At 36.1% G+C, this 19,713-nt stretch overlaps 1 protein-coding gene across 1 annotated transcript in view; it reads left to right on the forward strand.

The window, feature by feature from the left end:
* The window catches only part of LOC131047665 (protein SUPPRESSOR OF K(+) TRANSPORT GROWTH DEFECT 1), a 55,099-nt gene that overhangs the window by 32,915 nt on the left and 2,471 nt on the right, over window positions 1-19,713 (forward strand). The window contains exon 3 of the mRNA XM_057981461.2: window positions 19,091-19,289. Within this exon, the coding sequence (XP_057837444.1) occupies window positions 19,091-19,289 (199 nt within the window). The remainder of the gene's footprint in view (window positions 1-19,090; window positions 19,290-19,713) is intronic.

Here is a 19,713-nt window from a genome sequence, read left to right on the forward strand (position 1 = left end):
GGTCTTTTGATCACAAATGAAAAGAACACTCTGCTGTGGTGGAGATTCTCCCTGGATCTGAAAAGTGTTAATGACCAAGAATACCAGAATCCATCCAACCTGACGTTTGGTAACCAAACTGAAACCTGAAACCATGATTTTGAGGAAAAATTGACAAACCCTCCAAAACTGAAGATACAAATCATCATTTTTGTGGAAAAAAATGGTAAAAGCCCTTGAAACGATTTTTGTGGAAAAAATCAAACAAAACCCTGAAAATTCACATGGCAAGACCCAAAACACCACGTGGTAAGACACCAAATATCACGTGGTAAAACATCAGACATCATGCGGGAAAACACTAGACAACATCACGTGGTAAAATACCAGACATCACGTGGTAAAACTCTGATTTTTGAGAAAAAAATCAAGCAAAACCTTCCCATGATTTTTTATGGCGAAAAGTCAGAAAACCCACGCAAGCTTTGCAGATGATAGATAATAATTTTTAAGGAAAAAATTCTAAACCTTGCGAACAATTTTTGAGGAAAAAAATGTGAAAACCTTGGGACCTGTAGGACGAGGTCTGGCCTGAATCAATCTGATCAAGGCAATGATATTTAGATATCGTGAACATGCACTGTTTCCAAGTGTTGTGGCAGCTGTTGAACTTCTATCCGTGTTCCAACATGATGTTGGTCAAAGATGCCATCACGGAAACCGAGGTTGATCGAGGTCAACTGAGTGAAAGCAGAAGATTGAAGAATCTGATTAGAAGCGGCTGTTGAAAAAACTGAAACCTTTGGAGGAGAATTCTGGCACGAATTCCAAGGTGCAATTTCAAGGTTTGGAAGAAACCCATAAATTAAAATACTCTGCAAACTTAAAACCTGAAATTTTTCTTGAAAATAATTAGAATTTTTTTTTTTTTGGCAGAAAATAAAAAAATACCTCTGATTTTTTTTGTAAAAAAACCCAGAAAAATATTGACGATTTTTTTCCCCATAAAACGCAAAAAAAGTAGGGGCAGAAACCCTACGTCAGATGTACAACATAAACGGCCCCCAGAAGACACCAAAATTCCTGATGTCCACTTAATTAGTAGAAATCGCTGATTGTTTTTAAATTCCAAGGCAAATTTGCTGGCACAGAAAACAATGCACCCAAAAAAATTTGACGACCCAGTTGAGGTTTCAAAAAACCCATCAAGAATCCGCAACCAGAATAAAATTTTGACTTGAACTAAAGGGTCAAAACCCTAGTCGAAAATAGCATAAACCCTAGGAAAATTTTCAATTTGCAAAAAAAAAACCTTTAGGTTGCAAGCCCGAAAATCTCCAGAACCCTAAAAAAAACATGAACTGCTGCCTAGCACAAAGAAATTTGCTCATGAATTAGAAACCCTCGAAACCCTCAAAAAACCTTCAAAAAAGCAAAATCGTTTTTTTATAAAAAAACAATAAAAAAAATTTGGAAAATATTCCGGAAAGAAGGCCATGAATTTTTATTAAAAAATTCGCCAAACTTTAAAGAATCCCGTCAACCCGCTCTGATACCATGAAAAATAAATTGAATGAAAGATTCAATAATCGGATAATCTATTCAACAATATACAAGCGTATATAAAGAGATTCCAAGGACGACGTTCTAAATTAAGAACAAATCATTTAAAGTGAACTACTAAAAAACTAAACACTAAATAAAGCTTAAAAGCTAATTAACTAAAAAGAAAAAGCTAAATGCTAAATAAAGCTTAAAAGCTAATTAACTAAAAAGAAAAAGCTAAATGCTAAATAAAGCTTAAAAGCTAATTAACTAAATAAGCCTAAAAGCTAATTAACTAAAAAGCTAAATGACCATTAAACAAGGAACTAAATATAGGTGACTAAAATATAATTAAATATATAACATTGAGGTCCCCCTTGTGATTACAGCAAATCACATTAACGCACTAAGTCTATTCAAGAGCATGTCAAGACCTGACATTCGAAACCTTGGAGTCATCCCATTTGATCACGAAGCTTAGCATTTGGGAGGATATTGTTTAAGAGAGGATAGAATACTCAGTATTTTATTTTGTGTTGCATAGTGCATAAAAACACATCAACACTTTGCATTGTGGAGTTCCTTCACCCCCTGGATTGTTGTGATGTTTATTCTTCTCAAGTCACCTTGATGAAGTGTGCATCTTCACTTCCTTATGGTGTTGAGCCTCCTAGCATAACTTGATCTCTCTTTTCAAGTGGTGAAGTTTTCTCTTTCTTGATCTATCTTATCCATGTATCATTCCTTGCATAATTCTTCCTTTGTCTTGAGCATCCTTGATTTTGATGCTGCCCCTTTTCACACTATTGAGATATCTTTTTCTTTGATTGCCATCATCGTGAATGCCTTGACCTTTGAACTAGTATATCAATTGTCCCTGACTTCATGTTGTTTATTCGCCTTCTTCAAACCTTGATTAGGTCTACTCTGCGCACTAGGATCAGATCCTTTCATTGTTTTATGGTTTGAAGATTCTTTCATTGTTTTATGGTCTGATTTTTTTTATGTTCTTTGACCTGATTTTGATGTCTTTCCAGGTCTGATTATTAAGGTCCGAGCATGTTTTTTCTTTTTCTTTTTTGAAATGCTTTTTTAGAACTGATTTCCCCTTAGGACTGTGTTGACGGGTGTTTTGTGACCACACCAACAGAGAATAAAGTTTCCCAACGGTCACCTTATCCTCGCTCGATTAAAATCAGATGTATGCTAAGATTGCAGGAAGATCATACATTGGCTCCAACGTTCCAACTGCGTAGTAGCGAATTTACAACGGATATAGACTCGTTTGGCTTTGATGTTTGCTGGTAATCCAAGGGGACATACGTTTGAATCATTCTTTCACTTCTTTGCTATGGCTGGAACTTCATCATCAGATATAGCAATTCTATGATGCTTCTACATCGAACGAATTGAATTGGAATGAATTGAAATTAAAGGGGAAAGGGTTTAGGAAGGCTAAGCTAAATCTAAGAACTCAATAGATAACAATGCTTCGGATGAGATCAACCACACTTCACTTTGCCACTAGAAGAAAACTACATGAAGCGGGTGCAATCTTCAAAGGTTGTGTGCTCAAAGGATTTTAAACCATCGATGAACACCATTAGAGAACAATGTTCATCCCATGATTCAAATTAAGCACACACATAAATAGCTCAGTCCAACCTTGAACTTTTAATAAAAATCATCTATCAACAAAAGGTGTGAGCAAGCGTTCTTCACCTTAAAACATTGTAATCAACTTTGTTCATCTAAATGCTTGAAAATAAATTTCTACTTCGAGGAAGGTGAAACCATGCAAGTTTTGAAAAATAACTTAAGTGAACACTATCAGAGAACAATGCATCACTGTTATTATCTCAGTAACTTATCACAACAATTTCATACAAATCTCCCTCCTTTACAAATGAAGGGGTCATCCCCTTAAATAAGACTCAAGCTTTGATTACATGCAAACCCTAATTAGGGTTTCACCCTAAAGATTCCACACAAATGATGCAACAAGGTGGGAATAAATATTAGATGCCCATCATGCTCATTTACAATAGATTCTTTCCTGCCCAAAATGGCGCACGCTGTGCATTAAATGCACCACTTTTCAAATTCGCCCTGTGTAATAAATGCACCATCACCTCCAAAATCAGTTACATGCAAAAGATGCTCCATCACTACATTAAGTACGATGGCTGCCATACAATGAATTAGCCGCTACCTTGGTTAGATATTCCAGCAATGAATGCGCCACTATGCCTTAATGTATTCAATAGATTCTCGCCATGCAAATGGACCTCGCCGTCATTTATAATTTTCCTGGTTGTGCTTCATTTATATAGAATATTCTCTTTGCATGTTGCCAACTCATCCTTTACAAGAATCTTTCCATTCCGGGCTCACAAAAGGCATTTTGGAAGATTTTCCTGCCTTGGAAGAATTTTAAAAAATTTATTCGCTCTTGCATGATTCCTACACATCTGGAATTCTTGGAGAGAAAATTCTTGAAGAGAGAATTTTTCATCCTGAAGGAATTTTTCACGTTTTTGTGCTTATCTCATTTTGAAGGAAATTTTTTGACCAATCAATCACTTTTCCTATTTTTTAGGGATTTTTTCGATTTTGAGCTCCAAAATTCAGGAGAGAAAATTCTCTTCCTTGGCTAATTTTTTCTTCGTCTTGAAATTTCTTCCTTTGGGCGAATTTCTACCTTGAGAGAGGAATTTTGATTTTCTTCAATTTCCATGCCCCGCTTTCCAACTTCTTCCTTGGGAGTGGAATTGACCTTGTGGAGGAAAATCTTGCTTGGAAGGAATTCCTTCCTCACCCTTGCTTCAACGTGTATTTCTTGCCTTGGGTGTGGAATCTACCTCATGGAGGAATTCGTCTTTGGAAGGAGAAATCCTTCATCATCTTGTTCTAGCGCTCCTACCAGGACTTTGGCGCTGTTTTTATCATGAGGAATTTGATGTTGAGGAGAAATTCCTCCTAACCCCAGTTTTGGTGGCTCTCTTACTTGACTTGGGCACTGTTTCCATGTGGTCAAGGAGGAAAATTCCTCTTGACCCTCAGTTTGGTGCTTCCTTACCTGACCTGGGCACTGATTTGATAGTGTGGAGGAATTTGGGTGTGTAGGAAAATTCATCCTCAACTCCATTTTAGCGCCCATTTCCCATGCTTGAGCGCTAGATTGATTGACCATCTGCAGGAATTTTGATCATGGAGGAAAAATCCTCCATGACCCCATTTTGGCGCCCATGCATATGTGGAAATACATTCTGCCATTACAAGGATTTTCTTGGACTTAGCCAAAATTGGCCATTTTTGCTCATTTCCGGATTGGGATGCCATTTTAGGATTGAAGTGGTTTTTTTTGCCTTGGGAGATTTTTCAATGCCTTTGCACTTCTAGAATGAATTCCACACTTAGCCATTCTTGATCAACTGTTTGCTTTTCAAACTTTCTGAATGTAGGCAAATATTTAGGAAGGCCCCTGCCAGTGTCGGGCCCCTGCCAATGAAGAACCTGCCAAAAATAGACTTATGAAAAATAGTAAGTACTTCAAAATGTCAAAATTAGGGCAAATCAGGACAGGATGACACTTACTAAAAATAGAAACTGCTAAAAATGATAAGTTTGATTTCTGGCAAAATAAAGACAGTCTGGGAGGCAGTGAAATCTCTAAAAAATAGGAACTCACTCAAATTTCACTGGTAGGTTCCTTGAAGGGTCCCGATTTCAATGCAATGTTCAGTTTTTTCAAAACCCCAAGGAAAAGGCCTCAAATCTAAGGCTGAAGGGCAAAACCCTAAAATGGACTAAACAAGTTGCAGGCTTAACCAAATTTGCCCAAACGACTTGCAGACTTGATCAAATTCACCCAAAACACTTGCAGACCAGGGAGACCAAAAGGATTGCTGCGAAAAGGCCCAAAGAACAAAACCCAAAAGACCAAGAGGGCCTAAAAAGTAGGGGGTCCTCATTTACAATAGGGTGATGTGTGAAAACGTCACAACAGACTGATTTCTCATTTTTTTAAGTCTGATTCTTCTATACCTTGAGGCAAATTAGGTCTGCTATCCCTGATTTTTAGGTCAATTCTTAGGTCAGATTTTTGATGTGTGCAGGCCTGATTTTCCACCCTTAGGACTGATTTCTTTGTCTGATCCTTATGCGTTTTGACTTGATTTTACAACTCTGATTTGCAGTGCTTTAGGTCAGATTACAGTCTTTCAAAGTCTGATTCATTGACCCAGGTCTGAGATTAAGGTCCGATCTCTGTTGTTAACCTCTGATTCTGAGCCTTAATCTCGTCCAGATCTGATTGACATGCTTGGAAGTCTGATTTTAGATGTTACCTTGGTCTGATTTTAATCCAGATCTGAGTGCATACTGTATATGACACTGCACAGTGCACTGTGCATATGGTGATGCACAGTGCGCTCTGACTTAGGCAAATTGACTTATGTATTTTGATATAGATAGCAAGGAGAATTACTAAACTATCTAGATTCTTCAATTATTAATTTAATTATTTATTCTCCTAGAAGCAATCATGCATGGGTTAGTAAGGAGACATGATTGGGAGAGCAGCTACAGGTTCCCCCTCTAAGTAGGCCACCACAATGCTGGATGGACAAGAGATTCCTGCCACTTGTGGGCCAAGGGGTGCTATATCATGCTCTTGGGCTTAGTTGCGGTGAATGTTCCAGGTGCTCTATCATGCTTTCCTCTCCAACCTACGATGGTTGGTTGTTGGAAGTGAGAGCAAAGAATAGAAGCAATCATGTATGGGCTAGTAAGGATTCATGATTGGGAGAGCAAATATGGGTTCCCCTCTAGGTAGGCCTCCCCAATGTTGGATGGACAAGAAATTCCTGCCACTTGTGGGCCAAAGGGTGTTATATCATGCTCTTGGCCTTAGTTGTGGCAAATGTTTTGGCCGCCCTATCGTGCATTCCTCACCAATCCCTATCGTAGTTGATAATTGGAAATGAAGCTTTAGATTTAAGCATGTGATATTAATTGCTTATTTACTTCAGAAAGTTCAATAGATATTATATGAGTTAACTATAGAATACTTTTTGTTAAACAAATTATGTTGTGGAATTTTTACTTTGGGCAAAATTAGGTATACCCCAACTAGGGGACATTACATTAAATTCCTCTAGATTGTTGGCATTTGTTGTCATATACATTCATGAAGGAGACTTACAATTGACTTTGAGGTCATTTAAAGCACTTTTTGCTATGCCCTTAATATGCATTGGATTATGAGTAGTCGGCTTGTGTAATGTCCCCTAGTTAGCTATACCTTTAAAGTTAACCCCAATTTACAGCAAGTCTAAAATAATTTAAGTTTAGGGGAGTACCTCTGTTTACTGTTTTCCTGCATATAAAAAATCAGAGAACATATATGTAATGATACTTATAAAACTGAAACACACACTAAAAAGTATGTGAAATGATGTATGTCTTAATGCATTAATTACCATTAGTATGAGATTTATTAAATAAATTCAGATTGTTATATCTGTCAGATATGGTCAGATTTGTTAGATAAAATCAGATTTATAGGCTAGTTACTTTTCTTAGCTATCCAATTCCTCATTACACTAGGGTAGGCTAGTTGGATAGGGTGTCCAAGGAATCCTCCCTCCTAGGCCCAAGAGCAGATACCATATCCCCCTTGGCTCCATATGGCAGGTGTTAAGCATCCATCATGCAGTGGCATACCCAGCAAGGTGTCCTATCGCCGTTCCCCCTCATCACAACCACCCCCTCTCTTAAGCCCAAGAGCAGATGCTTCATCCCTCTTGGCTCCATGTGGCAGGGGTTAGGCATCCACTATGGAGTGGCGTACCTAAGAGAGGGTCCCTCATATGCAATGAACCAATTATGATATTCCCACTGAAATCATATTTGTTATTCAGCTCAACTAATTGTGATAATCAATTGTATTTGACATAGTTATTATACTTCCATTATACCATATTGCTTAGTGTCTTATATCAGATTGTTAACAGTTCTTTCTGTTAGTATTACTTTAAATCAGAATCATTCATTAAGTGTCATTGCTGCATCTTATATTAATATCATTTTATAGTATTATAGCAATTTATTACAAACTACATTTGATTGCCTTATTCCTTCTGGATTCATTAACAGATGTATATCTATATGTATTATGTTTAACAAACAGTACTGTTATGTATAATCATTTCAATACTGTTTGAATAATTATATTTTATTTGCTTCTCAACTTAATATCATATAAATGTCACCCATTTGAGTAAGATTACACGCAGCAGTTATATATAATTACATACCAATAAGATTTTAATATATATAAATTGCTGACTGGTTATATTCTAATATTAAATCAAACGTCAGACTTATACATACCTGTCACTGTTGACTCTTTCCCTTATCCCTGTTGGCAGCCCTGGGGATTCCTTTCTTTTCTTTCCTTTCCAGCAGACCCCTGATTTTCCGTTCTTCCTCCTCCTCTGATTTGCACAGGGAGGAGGGGTATTTAACCTACCCAACCATCGTGGTGGAAAGTCACGATACTTCTCTTGGTAGCCAGTATGAAGGGACACCACCTTTACCTATCGGGGCCCTCCACAATCTGACGTGGCTAACACTTAATCATCCCACCGATTCACCAAAGGTTATCGGGCCTTGGGAAATAGAATTAGTAAGTTGCTTTCTATTGCTTATAATGTATTTTTGAACATTGCTAATTAAAATAATCATTAATCAATATAAAGTGTAAATTAATAATATGATATCAATAATGCAATATAATAATTTCATTATGATTTTACATATGTTATGGTAAAAATATATCAATTATATTTTCTACAAATGTGGGGACATGACAGCTTGTGGCTACCTTAACTCTTAATTAAGTCATATTATTATTTATTAGATTGTTATTTAGGTCGGCCTAGGCTTATATCTTGTTATCGAAGTCGGTTAGGGTGATATCGTAGGAATAAGTAGGGTATATATAGAGAGGTACTAAGTCTTATTTGATTGTCAGATTATGAATTGTACTCTCGTTGGAGATATTTGTAGGTTTGCCCTCTTGAAGTGGTTGTAATTCTCAGCTATTATCAAGCAATTGTAGAATATTTCATATTATCTTCCTCTTTTCTGCAAGTTATTTCATAACACTTTCTCATTCCTAGGCAATAGAAGAAGTGGAGAATCTTTGTACAAAATGGAGCCAGACTCGAGGATGTGAGCCTTCGGGGAGTTATTGGTCAAAGATGTCTTTGTGGTTATGTTTTTTTGTTTGGGGACTCATTAATTGAGCACATGTGACACCCATGTGCAGTGATTTGATGTATGTACTATTCTTGGAAGATGCTCCCCAAGGTGGGTGTGGAATTTTCACATGATACCATGCTTTTGATATCTATTCTTCTGGTAAACCATTTGTGGTTTTGGCTTTTCTCCTTTCCTAGACATCGTAGGTATGAGATAGTGGTTTCATATTAATTTTCACAAGTACACAGGTGTTGCCGGAGTGCTGTTAGTGTGTAGGGTGGTTTGTTGATATCATATTGTGTACCTTGAAGATTAATATGTACTTGCCCTTTTTGTTTGGTGCAGTTTTTCTCAAAAGGATTTTCCCCACCTAAATCTCGTGTCTAGGTTTGCTGAATTTATTCCTATTGCTGATATGTGCATCTACATAATATTCTTTTATGGTGATCTTGGATAAATAAACATATTTTATATTTGCATACACTTTGTAGAAGATTCTATTGCAATAGTTTCACATTTAGAGAAAATAAAAATTTATTAAAAGATCAGAAAAATATTATATTTTACAACTTTGAGACTTACAAATGGCAAGAACCATTACTAAAGAAAGAAGAGGGAAAACCCAAGAAGGTTTACCAGTATCTTGAACCCAATAGAAGCTAGAATAACATAAACTAATTACCAGTATCTTGAACCCAATAGAAGCTAGAATAACATAAACTATCATATCCATTGAAAGAGTGAAACCCCTTATTCCTTTGTAATCTGGTCATTATTGATAAGTTGGAAAAGCTTAGAGGAATTATTAGAAGGCAGCAACCCCAACTCAGAAACATGCAAATAATGATTATTCTTTGAAGACCACTTGGCAAGGCAATCTACCATAGCACATTCTATTCCCTAGGAATATGAGAAAAAGAGACTCAAAATTCAATGAGAGATGAAGGATTTGTCCCACTAAAGGAGGACTCCTGAGAACCCTTTTGTTCATAAGAGAAACCAAGATCAAGGAATTAGATTCACAAATAACCTTAGTCCAACCCAACTTATAGGCTTTCTCAACAGGCACCAGAATAGCCTTGGGTCCCATCAAATTATTAGAACCAATGCCCAATTGTCGTTTCACCTTGTTTGTCAACAGTTTTTAATGCCTCTGGTAAATGATTTCTTAGTCTGCCAGAGTCGAGAGTTTTTGTCCACAAACTCAGCAAGGAAAATAGAAGGGTTTTTGTACTTCAATCTTTGCCATGAGGGGTTTCATCCTTAGGATTAATAAACTGTAGTTCCATGTTCCAAAGGAGTAATAATCAAATAATAAAAGATAAATTCTTCATATCCTTACCCCTTCTTGTTTGGTGTCTCTTATATATCTGTTTTCCTTCAATAGCTATGTTCCACGGGGACGCGTCCCTTGTGCTGGTACCCCTGTTCCTGTACCGGGGACAATACGGGGACGGCTTTTAGAAGTACCTTGCCTGCCCCCAAACCGAGCAGAGTTTCGGAAATGTTTCCAGGATGCCTCTGGGAGTTTGGGGACATAGGGGACAGCCATAATTCCCTGCGACGGCCAGGGGACTTCTGGAAGTCACTTGGCTGTCTCGGGGACTTCTGGAAGTCACTTGGCTGTCTCGGGGACTTTTGGGGACATAGGGGACAGCCATAATTCCCTGCGACAGCCAGATAATTTTTCTTTTTAATTTGAAAAAGGGCTGGCTGGGCCCACAAGGACCCCCAAACCACATTAAACAATACCAAAACCTAATCCAAGCATAAAATAACCAAAAAAGGAAAAGACATTCATTTCGGATTTGAAAAGGAGGAGAAGAGCAGCAAGAGAAGGAGCAGTGACTCAAACTGGAGTTCTGATTTTGATTTAGACTCCTAAACCTACCATGTGCTGATCATGGACAGTCATATATTTTCTTAGTTCTATCATTTCATTATTATGGGCAGCTGATTATGGACTTCTATGTTTATTGTTTACAGTTTGTCATTTCATGGTTGATACCATAGCAGCAAAAATAGTGGGGGGAAAAAATTGGCAAACCAAAAGTATTAATTTTTTTAAAAAAAATTGGCAAAATATTGGATTTAAAAAATAATAATATAATATATATTTATATTTAATTATAATATCATATTTGATTATAGTATTAGAATATTATTATAATCATTGTATTATTATTATTATATTATATTTTGTAATAATATAATATAATTATACTATATTAATAATTGTTATATTATTATACATTTATAATTATCATAATTATATTATTATATGATACAATATAATATTATATTAATATTTTAATATAATAATTGACATTATTATAATTATATTATATTATGTTTTTAATATATTATATTGTAATTATACTATATTAATAATTGCTATATTATTCTATATTTGTAATTATCATAATTATATTATTATATGATACAATATAATATTATATTATATAATATAATTATATTAATATTTTAATATAATAATTGATATTATTATAATTATATATTATATAATAATTTACATTATATTATAATTTGAATATATATTAAAAAAAGTGGAAACAAAATTAAAAAATAAGGCATAGTGGCCAAGGTTGACGCCTTGCATGCACACCTTATTGCAAAAGGGCTCAACGCCATGGGCATAACTAAAGTGGGTATCGTGGCTCATGGAGAGCCAACAACTCAATTTTTTTTATTGAAATCAATTTTTAAAACTGCAAAATTTTTAATCGAGATGCAGGATATCCAAGGCCAATGACTCTCTTTGATATTTGTTTGCATCTGAGCCCAAGCAAGTGTGCAGTCGTTTTGGGGAAACATTGTGTGACTAGTATTTTATTATTTTTTTTGCTTGTTTCTAGGGTTTCACAGGTTCATAGATTGTGGGAAAGTTAGACATGATTTTCTTTGGTTTTAAGCACAATCTCTAACACAATAAAACATGATTTAAATGCCAAAAAAACGTTGGCCGACGGTCAATGTTTTTCAATAGAAATTAGGGGAAAAATCGTCTCTAGGTCCAATTATATGAAAATTGCGATTAATCATGATTTATTGCATATTTATGCTTTTTTGGTTGATAATTGGAGCCTTTGGACATTTTTGTTATAATTCTAATATAATATGTATGCACATTAACAATGAAAGCATTTGAATTTTATTAATTTTTTTGTCGATTCTCAGGTGAAATGTCAATTCAAGTCTAATGCTATGTATTAATCTTCTACGATGTCTATGATGAATGCTTTATCAATGTTATGATATGCATATTGAAATTTCTCTATTTTAAAAAAAATTCTCCTATTTTTTTAACAACCGTCCGCTAATATGGCCCAAAAGTACTTCCATACTAGAAACACGTCTTGTTGTGCCGTGCCGTCCCTGTCCCCGTTGCTGAAACTCAGTGGAACATACTTCAATAGTCACAATTCTTTCACATGCTCCTTGACCTTAGATATAATTAAACTTTGATATTATATTTAATATTTTAATTTATTATTATTACAATCCCATTTCAAAAAGGGGACTATACAATCTTTTTTAAGATACTAGGATTCCAAATCAATCTTGGAAATATTATGAATATCTTTAATGATGTAGCGTATTTTGTTTAACTTCCCATCCTTGTCAATTCTTGTTGAACAAATTGGTCTTTCTTGTTTTCAAACAATTTTGCTTAATGTTTCATATTGTCTTGAAAAGCTTTTCTTGTTTTTTGTAATAGAACTCTTATATTCTCAAGTTCTTTTTTTTGTGTTTTTAAATGCATCTAAAACTCATTTTTTTCTTGTTTCCCTTTCATAGTTTTTGACTTGTCATTTCTTCATTCTATAGAATTTGAACATTGCCAACTTTTAATGCCTTTATCTACTTTTCCTCATGAGATCACTTGGACTCCACTTGCTGAAATAGTTGGAAACTTGAAACAAAGAGCCTACATGCCCTATACTGCAAGTTGTAGCCCTTACTCTATCACTTCTCTCCATGTTTTCCATGGTGACAAGTGTTTTGTAATAACATAGGAAGCACCAAGTCTGAAATATTCTCATACCTTAGGCTTTGAATAAAATGCTCATCCTCATTTACTGAAAAAAAGGTTTGTTAAGATATCCTAAATGCCTTCACTTTTTCAACTCAAAACTTTTGAATTTGGGCTAATTAAAATATTCTCTTCAAATGCCTATTCATCCTCAATGCTCTTCTGAAAATCAGGTAACAACTCACCATGTGGAAGCTTGAAAGATAGTGCATGATTTGGTGCATCTTACTTCAACATGAAGTCTTCCCATTCAACAAGAAGAATCCTTTTTGTCTTCCTTTCATTGATATTTTGGTGACACATTTTATCATTAGAAACCAATAAAACATCTCCTACCTGTTGTGACCATTTCACACATCGCCCCATTGCAAATGGGGACCCTTGCTTTTTTGCTTTTTAGGGTTTGTTTTTTGGTCTTTTAGGATTTTGTCTATTAGCCTTTGCATTTTGAGTGCTGTCGGGGAGATCAATAGGAAAGCAAGTCCGGCTTGAGTGATGTCCTGATCCTGAAAATTTGGCTCAATCTGAAAGTCCTGATCCTGAAATTTGACTAAGTCTGGAAACTGAAAAAACCTCCAAAAACTAGATTTTGCTATATAACTCCTGGAGGTCTGAAACCACTCTCAAACATCCTGAAAGTATATATGGAATATAACTTAAAGTATAAGTAACTTATACTTAAATGTTATATTCCATAAACATTATCTTGATAGAGAGTTCAAAAGTCAAATTTCGCTCCTGTCCTTCAATGAGGATCCAGAGTGAAAAGCGCTCCTGTCCCTCTCCAAGGGTCCAAGGCGAATCGCTCCTGTCCCTCACCAAGGGTCCAGAGCGAAAAGGCTTAGTGGAGTCATTCCTGACCTTGTTTGGACAAATTGAGACATCAAAGGCATGATGGAGGACAAAATGAACGTGATAGAGCATCCAGACTTGATTAAAGACGATGAAATGATGGAGTTTTTGTCTAGAAAGGTAAAAGCGCTCCTGTCCCTCACCAAGGGACCAGAGCGATTTTATTCATATACACATTTTTAACCTTTCTTAGACTTGAACTCTTATTCATGGCGTGTAAAAAGATGATATCTTCCCCAGCAAAGGAATTTCGAGATGAAAATTGTAACGATTTGGCCTAGAGGGCAAAATTCGCTCCTGTCCCTCACTGAAGGACCAGAGCTTGAATTCCAAATTTGCATTATCCTTGCAAGATCTAAGTGATTTTACGATTTGAGGAGGCCAAGGGAAGCGAGTTTTGTCCGTTGAATATAACTTGAGTGGGCCACAAAGGAGAGAATCAACCCAAAAGACAATAGGCGCTCTTGTCCCTCACCAAGGGACCAGGGCTATTTTCAAAGGGCGCTCCTGTCCCTCTCCAAGGGACCAGAGCGATTTTCCCTCAAGGCAATTTTTGGCAAAAGGAAAGCAAGTTTCATGTTTGAAATGAATGAAAGAGGGCGTAATCGGTCCATTGAAGATAATTTTGAAGGCTAGCAAAGCATAAGTGAGCTCATAATTGCAAAATCGCTCCTGTCCCTCTCCAAGGGACCAGGGCGAAAAACCTAAAAGACTATCTCCTCTCCAAATTGGGATGAATCTAGGCCAAGGCACAAGTTTGGAATGATACTTAAAGTGCTTCGGGGTGGAATGGAGTTGCAAGGACCACAAATTTCGATGACAATTAGCAAAAGCGCTCCTGTCCCTCTTCAAGGGACCAGGGTGATTTTTACAAAATCTACAAATCTCCTTCCAAGATCACGCCAAGACAAGGTTGTGCAAGATGAGAAATGTCTTTCAAAAGATGGTGAACAAGGAATTGCCTCCAAGAATCGACAATCCTAGGCTCAAATGCAAAAATCGCTCCTGTCCTTCACTGGAGGACCAGGGCGAAAATCTTGGAAGAGTCTATTTTGCCTTGAAGAAATGAGTTAAGCATGCATAGAATGGGCGAAGGAGATCATTGCTTACCCCACAACATGAATTGGCAATTTAAAAGATAAAGACCAAGGACAAAAGTGGAAAATCGCTCCTGTCCCTCACCAAGGGACTAGGGCGAAGATGTCCTAAGGTACGCTCCTCCTAAAGATCAAATGAATTAAACTCGAAGTTCCAATTAAAAATGCCATTTTGGACGCCTAGGATGAGGTTTTGAACGTGAAAGCAAGGAATGCAAGGCTTAAAATGCAAGAGCGCTCCTGTCCCTCACCAAGGGACCAGAGCGAAGTTGGTAACATTCATTATTTTTTTGCCTTATTCCTCCAAATCGCATTAGATACCAAATTTGCCAACTTCGAGATTTTTGAAAGAGGAAAATTTTAATTGAATTGGCATTTAATAAAAGCGCATGGGCATTTAATAATTAATTTTAAGCCTTGGAAGATCGATTTTTTCTTTTTTATTATTATTAAGGCATTTAAAATTAAGTTTTTATTAAATTAAAAATTGAAAAAGGAGCGCTTGAGGTATTATTTTTATCTATTTTATTAGGTCGGCCTTCTTGTTTTTGCAAATTTATTTATTTATTTTTTGGCCAATTTTGCCAAGTCGGCCTATGGGGAGGTGAACTGGTGAGCGCTCTATATATTTGGGGTGTGTTTTTCATTATTCAAATCATTCATTCATTTTTTCAAGTGCGATTTGGAGAAGCAAAGAAGACGTGCGAAAGCTGGCCTATTTGGAGCAAATTTTCCTTAAGTGTTGAAGACTTAAGGTGGTGGAGTTGATGCTTGTGAAAACTAAAGGAGGCGCATTTTGCTAAAGGGAGAGCTTTGATCTACATTTTGCCTAGAAAATTCTCCTATTTTTACATCATTTTTTAGAATTAATTCCCAAGTGGAGGTATGGCGTAATCACCTTGGCACCATTTTTGAGGATTTAAATTTTGCGTTTTGTTTTGAAAATCCTAAATTAGGAAATGATAACTCAAGATTTATCATGAAGTTTCCTAAATTAGAATCTTGAATTTTCCTTTCTACACTTCAAGATATATTATTAATTGTGAAATGTTGTGTAGGTATCAAGATGGCGACTCCCAAGCTCGAAGGATCTACAAGTCGGAAGGCTCTCCTCAAGGAAAATCAAGCTGGATCAAGGACGGTCTCCTCCAAGAAGATCAAGCAAGGACAAGGGCGACCTCCTCCAGTCTAACATCGACAAGGATGGCTTTCTTCGATCAAGCATCATCAGGATAGGGATGACCTCTTCCAATCCAGCGTTCCAAGGCGAGGTACATCATCATCCTGCAAATCAAGGACACAAGAAGTCAAAGCAAAGGGTTCGTTGAAAAAGCAGATAGTTCCAGAAGAATTAATTAAGGCTAACTTTTCAACGTTACCAAATTGAGTATCAACCAAGTGTCAAATGAGGTGGCATCCTAGTCATCACTTCTCCAGTTAGTGTGGTCCACCTCAGCACGTCCAGATTCAATGTACCTAACTCATGGAAGGTGGCACAAACTCCGATGTACCTACCTCAGCTATCCATTGGTGGAATTTTCTAGAGAGGACATGTGTCCAAGCAATACAATTTTATCATTGGTCAAGCATTAAATGTTATGTAATGGTTGTAACAAACCCTAATTAGGGTTTTCATTGTAAAATCTTGGCCATTGATCTCGAATTGATCTTAGCCATCGAATTGTATTGAGGGCACTATATAAGCCCTGACATTTCATTTTGTAAAGGCAATAGGAAGGAGTTAGAATATAGTTGGAAGCAGTTAGAAGACAGATAGAGAGTAGTTAGAAGGTGATTAGCTAGTTGATAGAATAGCAATTAGAGTAGAGTAGAGAGAGAAGGCAAAGATTGTTGCCAAGATGTTGTTGTAAAGACTTGTAACTTCATTGAAGAAATGGTGAAATTTATGGGTCGATTCAACAATTTGCATGGTCTTTATACTCATCATATTTGATTTCATGTTATTAGATGAGTGGAAGAAATGTGCTTGATTGATGGTGAAATTCGTATATCCATACTACTAGCAGTTTGTTGATTGCAGACTTGCCTTGTGTAGTCAACTGGAATCATTCAGCTTAAGCTTAACTTCAATTGTCGCTTCTTTATTGATATGCATCAACTTGATGGTGTCTATGCCTGCAGTGATGATTTGAACATCATAAAGCTTTCCTTCGAAGATCGCACCAACCTTGTGGAGATGGTCCTATGATGTCAAAACAAGACTTACTTAGAATTTCATCAAAGATCATTCATTGCTCCTAAATTCTTAGTATTAGGATTAGATCCTTTCCACGCCGTCATCTTTTTTTCCTTTTTTCAAATCGAAGCTAGTGAAAATCCTGTGTTCCAGCAATATTCAAAGCAAATCAGAAGTTCAGTCATCAAGTGTAAGTCCCCCTTGTGATTCCAGCAAATCACATCATACCACAGAGAGCTTATCCACACGTAGAGATCCTACATACAAGAACCTTGAAGTCATCCCGATTGATCCTTTTCGTGATATCTTCAGCATTCGGAGACTTTATTCAAGAGAGGATAAGGTACCTTTAGGTATTTTATTCTGTGTTTGATAGTGTACAAAATACACGTCAACACTACCAAAGACTCTTTATTGTCAACTCTCTCATTATGTTCCTCTTTTTCTTGCTCATTGATCTGTTCATTTTCTTGTAGCTCTAGTTCTGGCCCTCCATCCATGGCTTTACCAGCTTTTTGTGATTCTGATTCTGATATGGACTTCATTTCTTCTATCAAAATTTAAAAGTGATTCTTTTGGGTCATGTTCCCTGATCTCCTCCTTAGCCATTTTCCTTACGTATTCATATGGGCTTCTTTTTTTGGGATAATGGTTCTGGAGTGTCTCCATGTAATCATTAAAGGGAACACTAGCTTTGAAATCATTTGGCAACTTTTGGTATTGGTGAAAGATTTTGGGGGCCTCGAGTTTGTAGCTTTCTCTGCCCTTCTGTATTTTCATCAATAATTTTTGAACAAAGTCCATGTCCTCTTTGTGTAAGAACCTTGGATGGAAAATATTGTATTGTGCTTCTATAGAACCTTTTATCTCTATATTTCTTGTAGACTTTCAAGTCTTTGTAACTGGAATGCATCCAACATGTTAGCGTTACCCTATAGGCTGGCAGGATCACAGCTTTGATGCCAATCATAATGTTCCTTTTTAATTCCTTTAGTTTGAAGCCCTAGCACACAGAATATAATCTTGCACAATTGATTATTAATAAGAATTCCTGGTTTTAACTTATTGATTTAATAATTGCTATCAAAATTAAATATATTAAAAAAATTTGCATACTCAGAAATTGTTGAGAAAATAGACTTATCATTGCTTCCATGTACCCTCCCATACCTCACCCCCCAAAAAGTGCCAAATAGCCCAAAGAGGCGTCAGAATGTTTCTAGCATTGGGATTGCATAGTGATTTTGCAGGTGGAAATGATTTAATGTTGACATACAACAATGATATGGTTTACGAAAATTGAAAGGGAAAATTCCAGAAATTTTTTTTGGACTTAGATTTTGGCATAGAGAATAGGCGATCTTAAGGTTTTGATGCCTTTTGGGTGTGTCAATGATGTTCATTTTGCTCAAAGATGCACTGTTTGAAAGTTGACGACCAATTCTCTTAAAAGAAGGGCAATGAATTGGAGATCTAGAGCTTTGATGCTATGTTGGAGTTGATGATTGAACTCCATAGCACCACAAGGATCACTTGCAATCAAAAAATCCTATCACAAGCTATTTATTTTCTATGAAGCTTGAGATTTCATTAGATGCAAAGATTGCAACATACAATGAAACCCTTGTTATAACAAATATGAAACACTAGATGAGGATATAATTAGATCATGACGCGTGTTTTAATTATATGACTTCAGACAAAAAAAACATGGCCTAAATAAGCTTAAGCATGCTAGTGTGAATAGGGACCTAATAATAATTAATTAGGTGATTTACCTTTTTCACACCAACAATATTTACCACTCATGTTTACCACTCATGAGTAATAATACTGCCTAAAGATGATTCGAGTAAACATCTTGTCAATGGGTGAATGTAGGTGTTCGTTATTTATACCTGTTTGAATGAATCATGACAATCTCTGTTTCATTATGAATGTTTCGTTATTTATTTGTGTTTGTAAAGTCATTTACTCACATCAATCTTCGATAGCAGAAGAATTTATTGTCTTTGAGCAAGCAAGCTCATATATGTTTTTTGAACATATTGTATAATTCATCTCTGATGATAATCTTTTATGATGTAAATTTTGCAGTATATCTTCCTCAGACCTTGTTTCGAAATGGATGGGTGAAAGTGAGAAGCTTGTTTCCAATCTATTTCAAATGGCTCGGGAATCTGCTCCTTCAATTATTTTTGTTGATGAAATTGATTCTTTGTGTGGACAACGAGGGGAAGGTAATGAAAGTGAGGCTTCAAGACGAATAAAAACTGAGCTTTTAGTACAAATGCAGGTATGAATGAAATCAATTATCCAGTGCACATTAATATTTTGATTCTTGAAAAGGGAGATTCAATTCCTCGTAGGATTCACTTACGTTTGACAAATAAGCCACACTGAAAGAGCTGGAACAGAGGCCAACGAATTTGAAACAACAATTGTTAGTGTAATCCATTAAAAGTTGAATTTTGCATGTGTCCATGGTTTCTTTTACAGATAAAGTGTCCTAATTTTTTACTTTTTATAGATTATTGTGCTGATCTGATAGTCATTTTGGTTAAACGTACTTGGATACTTGTTTTAAACTTCTATGATGTTTTTTTTATTCTCTATAATATATTTTAATTTCAGCTATGTTTGTTGTTATTCCGAACTCAAGTTATCCTTGAGGAGTTTACATGCAATTGTAGTTATTGCTGAAAACTTGATGTTTTTGG

The sequence above is a fragment of the Cryptomeria japonica genome, chromosome 4, assembly GCF_030272615.1.
Source record: "Cryptomeria japonica chromosome 4, Sugi_1.0, whole genome shotgun sequence".
Taxonomy (NCBI): domain Eukaryota; kingdom Viridiplantae; phylum Streptophyta; class Pinopsida; order Cupressales; family Cupressaceae; genus Cryptomeria; species Cryptomeria japonica.